Below are 4,671 nucleotides of genomic sequence, written 5' to 3'. Positions count from 1 at the left end.
GCCAGTATTTTTTAAGTCAACGACTTTACTGTTTTCCACACATCCTCGAGTTTCGCAGTAGCTTTCCTTGCAAGAGGAGTGATCCCCATATACATGTTTTGGTCCATTCATAAGGTCTGTTTTTAAATCTTCGACGAGACCATGAGCATTTTCATATAAAACCTTCATGGCAATTTCTTGAAGAGCCTTGATGTTTTTCACTGTTAAGAACTTTCTAGCTTGCAATGCTATGGCAGTATCGTTTTTTATTTTATACAAAGCCTTCCCGTAATTTTTCACAGCATGATTACTGCAATGTATTTTTTCTACTTCATTGCCATACGTAACTTTTTGTTTTATTTTAGCAAAAACGGACGAATCACCATCTGCTATAAACTTTAAATATTTAATTTTGTGCATAGAAATGCTGTGATTGAACCCTTCGACAATAATATCAGATTCCATCGCCCCCGATGATGCCGTCCAGTTTTTGTAACAGATGTGTTCTTTAATTTCATCTTCCTTCTTAGCTCTTGCACATACTGAGCAATATTTATTTCTCACGCCCAAGAATAAAATTTTACCAGTTGCTTTCCCAATTATTACAGCCTATAAATGACAAACGGTTTACATAGAAATAAAATACGGTACATAGTGTTTTTTACTTACGACTCCTGACGAAGCATTGTAACTATGCCCATAAGACCGTTGACTCCAGCCGCAATCTGTGTACACGACAACCCATGCCAAACCATTTTCGTCCACTTGTCCTTTTGAAATAGCTATATCATACTCCTCTATGCCTGCTTTTTCAATAGAAATCCACAGACGATCTTCCCACTCTTTGCTTAAAAAGCATTCAATTTTTTGGAACATACTATAGGTCAATGGAGGAATATTCATAATTGCTAGACGTTCCTGCAAGTTACTGAAAGTATTTCCAGCAGAAATGGTTGACCACACAGCTGCCGTATTAATGTTTTGAACTGCGTAATTTCTTCCAGGATGTGTGCACCGCTTTATTTCAAAACCGCAATAATTGCATTTAAAGGTTATTGTGCTAACCAAGCCGTTTCTCTCTTCTAGTATCGGTTCCAATTGACCTCCGGTACATTTCTTTGAATGGTCAACTTGTAAATGCAATGCCTAATTTAAAACGTGTTGCAAATCAACAATTCTATGTCCTGTTATTATAGAAGGTTTAGGATGAATCTCGACCTCCATTTCATGCAACAAAACACTAAAACAGAAATTTGATTAGATCTAGCTCTTATCGTAGTTTAAAATATTACTCATCATACTCTTCTTTATCTATAAATGAGAATTCATGAAGCACCTCTAGCGAGTCAGATTCTGGGTGAGCTTGAATTGTCTCAGTACCTGGTGTTGCTTCCAACGACAAATCTTGTGGCGACTTATTTCCTAACCCATTACCATCATAATCATGATCAAGGGCCACACTTCTAAATAAAAAAATTTAGTGAAATTATACAATTCCGGAAAAACGTTCTTACTTTGACTGTACATCAATATCATGTGATGTAGGATTTGCAACCGGATTGGGAGGCTCAATTGAAATTCTTGAGTTCACATCCTTATGAAAATAGTTGTGATCATGATGAACATTTTCCCTAAAAACAAAAAGTAATTTTGCTTTCATAACATAACCTAACCTCTAAATTCAACAGCTGACATTCCACATTCAAAGAAAAAAGTACGCATTACAAAGCACGCACTTTACTCTGTGGAATAACCGAAGATAGAACTAACTACTATCTCCTTTTTTCTTCGGCATAATATTCGTTGTAGTATATAGTCTAGCATTCAAGAAAGAATTCGAATACGTCACCCATGAAGTTCACGAAGCAGAGTAAGTATTGTGTATCTCTGTCTTATGCTTTCAATCCAACAAAGAAGTAATGATTCTGGGTTGTAATAACTTGATAAAATGTGTTATGACGTAAACGACTTCTTTCCTCAATACTACCATAGCATTGATTATATACTACGAAGTATATAAGTAAACGTATATAATCAATGACCATAGTTAGAGATACAAACCAGTACTTACAATGAACCTCATTGTGAATATGGTTTCATATCACTAAAGAAAACCAATGATCTCACCTATACTCCTCTCTTTTTTCTTCTTTAAGTTTGTTTCTGTTTTGCCATTCTCGCTTTCTTGCCTTAGATTTCTTGTTTCTTTTATTAAATTTGTAAGAAAGACGTCCTTTACCCATAATTGGTGGTTACAATAAAAAATTAAGTAATAATGTTCCGAACGTATTCAAAAAATTATTAGGTAGGTACACAAATTACAATACACCACTCACACTGCACAGTGAATCTGCGAATGAAACAAAAATGCCATTCAAAATGCAAGGTCGGATAAATGTGTGCCCAGAGGGTAATTCATTACGTATTAGAAAGCTAATTAGGTACATCAATGAATCATTAACAAAATAAATATAATTCTCCTCGCCAACGCCATCTATTATTTTAAAAATAGTTATTTTTCAGATTAATTACAATTTTTACCGCCGAGGGCCAAGAACGCAGCCTTAGGTTGGCCGAAATAAATCATAGGAAAAAACATTTCTTCGGCGTCTGCATCGAATGATAAAGCGATTGGTCGAGTATGCTGTCCCGGGGGCTTATTTCTGAACCCGATCCTTATTCAGCACACCGCTTTGCTGAATAGAGCCGAAATCATTATTTCACGTTTCCCAACTCAATTCAGAATCGGTGCTGAACTTGGTTGAGATATGGTATTTGATTGCGACCGCAGATCCAGGAATTTAGTTTAAAAATTGTGTGATTAAGACTCAAATGAGTACAGTGGAGATCAGAATAGTTTCAATTAAACATTAATTTCATTTAAAAAGATTTGCCTGTTAAATTCTATAACTAATCCGTACTGATTAATTGTTCATATTTATTTTACATACTGATTTCTCACAATGATTAATATTTGATGAACAACTTGTATGAAGTATGTTATTCGCGTATGGTATGGTACATATAGGTACTCAGTGCACAATCCCAAGAAAAATAAGTCACGTCACCAAATGACGACTCAGGTTATTTGAGTTCCGAAACCCCATCTAATTCAGCAAGGCGCGCTCAATCGAGTTGGGAAACGGGCATAGGTACGTAAAGGATGCGAGTTTGTGGGTGTTCGGCTTTATTCGGCGAAGAGGTGCGCTGAATAAGGATGGGGTTCGGAAATTCGCCGCCAGGTATAAGTACAGATAGAATGCAGATAAAGAGCAGGTGATCTGCACCGCATATTTGTTAGCTGAAGTAATATAAAAAACGATGTTCACGTCCTTCGAGTAATTATTATGTTCAGTAAGATCTAAAGTAAGGGGCCTATGGAAAAAATTTCTAAAGGAATTCCTTTCTGAGATAAGGGGTGGCAGGAATCGAAGGGAGTGACTTGGTCCGACGTGGGGGGCCGTTTATGATCCTGAAAAAGTGTCTAGTTGAGAATTTTTACCTCTGAATATCACAAAGCTGTCGTCCACATATCAAACGATATCGAACGGATGTTTAGTACTGTCGCCCTTGAATTGTTTTTTAGGTTAAGTGCATACATGCTCGTAGAAATGTACCGTGTGTATAATTAATTCCCCGATTAGCGGTTTAATAAGACGTAATTTGTAAAACCGGTTGATATTAGCAATCTTAAGTGTTTAATGACTTAACTGTCAGTTATTCCGATAAAAACTCGTACTTGAGAAAGTGGTGTACGCAGTAAATATCCAATGGCAATATATTTAATGACATATTAACTAATAAGTCGTAGTTTTTAGGGCATGTTGGGAGGCGCTATTATGGTCACTTTCTCCGGCCATTCGTCCGAGGCCTTTACTCCTACAGTTTTCATGATACAAGGTTCGTTCTTTTTGCATTCGGTAGCTAATAATTCGGCAGTTCTAATTTATAGATTTTTTTTAAATTTTAACCACAGATGCTTCTAGTAAAGACAATCATATCGCATATTGTAAAAATCAGATGTGCGCATGCGCAAACCACACAATGTCAACTTGGTTATTCATGGAAGTATTTCTTTGAGATTTTAACCATAAATGATTCTAGTAAAGACAAACATATCGCATGCTGTAAAAATAAGACATGCGCACTGCGCAATATCAACTTTTTTATTTAAAGATATATTTTTTGAAATTTTAACCACAGATTCTTGTAGTAAAGGCAAACATATCAAATGTTTTAAACATGTGTACGCCTGATTTATAAGAATATGTATGCCATAACTTATTTTCCTTTGCACACATAAATAGTCCGGTATAAGACCTTTCAGGAAGTACTGATTTATTCATGGAAAATGCGCTAAAGTTGCTCGCCTTAAGGCGAAAACGTTTTTTCATTTTTTGTACTTCTTACTACTACTACTCCACGCCCGACACAGATAAAGTACACGAAACCTCAGAGTAAACAACAGCTGAGACTCTCTATCGTATGGTACGTTCCCCAAGTATTATGATCATTGATGAATTATATTTCTGTCTTGTGCCTCTTGGTACTAAATGTAAGGGTGGTGATTTTTTCACACTTTGTTTTGGCATTGCGTAATACTTCTCTAATAGATAGCAGTTCCAAAATCTTGCAATAAAAGGACAATATATGAATTATGCATGACTTCAACCCATTATAACAATCGCCGAT

The 4,671-nt window shown here is 35.9% G+C and overlaps 1 protein-coding gene across 3 annotated transcripts; it reads right to left on the bottom strand.

The window, feature by feature from the left end:
* Nucleotides 1-18: 18 nt before the first annotated feature.
* Nucleotides 19-2,411, bottom strand: LOC116159111. 3 transcript variants are annotated; one of them, XR_004142890.1, is made up of 5 exons: nucleotides 1,653-1,981; nucleotides 1,494-1,610; nucleotides 1,272-1,442; nucleotides 649-1,219; nucleotides 19-588 (listed from the first exon to the last, which is right to left on the bottom strand). XR_004142890.1 is itself a non-coding variant. In XM_031472019.1 (5 exons), the coding sequence occupies exons 1-4, from the start codon at nucleotides 2,220-2,222 to the stop codon at nucleotides 1,126-1,128; spliced, it is 489 nt and encodes a 162-aa protein (XP_031327879.1). In that variant the 5' UTR covers nucleotides 2,223-2,411; the 3' UTR covers nucleotides 19-588; nucleotides 649-1,125. The 3 variants fall into 3 exon arrangements, 2 of the variants coding, with proteins under 2 accessions (XP_031327879.1, XP_031327878.1); XM_031472019.1 differs by lacking the exon at nucleotides 1,653-1,981 and adding an exon at nucleotides 2,107-2,411 and having other exon boundaries at nucleotides 1,281-1,442; XM_031472018.1 differs by lacking the exon at nucleotides 1,653-1,981 and adding an exon at nucleotides 2,107-2,406.
* Between the last annotated feature and the right edge of the window lie 2,260 nt (nucleotides 2,412-4,671).

The sequence above is a fragment of the Photinus pyralis genome, unplaced genomic scaffold (genome assembly GCF_008802855.1).
Source record: "Photinus pyralis isolate 1611_PpyrPB1 unplaced genomic scaffold, Ppyr1.3 Ppyr1.4_LG1, whole genome shotgun sequence".
NCBI lineage: Eukaryota > Metazoa > Arthropoda > Insecta > Coleoptera > Lampyridae > Photinus > Photinus pyralis.
The sequence above is the reverse complement of the archived record's forward strand: the minus strand, read 5'-3'. Positions and strand labels throughout refer to the sequence as shown.

Excerpts from the sequence above, each read along its gene's own strand:
- LOC116159111 (XM_031472018.1), bottom strand. The coding sequence starts at position 2,222 with ATGGGTAAAGGACGTCTTTCTTACAAATTTAATAAAAGAAACAAGAAA. Across the intron at positions 1,443-1,493 it reads GATATTGATGTACAGTCAAA|AAGTGTGGCCCTTGATCATG; the intron begins GTAAGAACGTTT and ends TTTTTTATTTAG. Across the intron at positions 1,220-1,271 it reads GATAAAGAAGAGTATGATGA|TGTTTTGTTGCATGAAATGG; the intron begins GTAATATTTTAA and ends TTTCTGTTTTAG.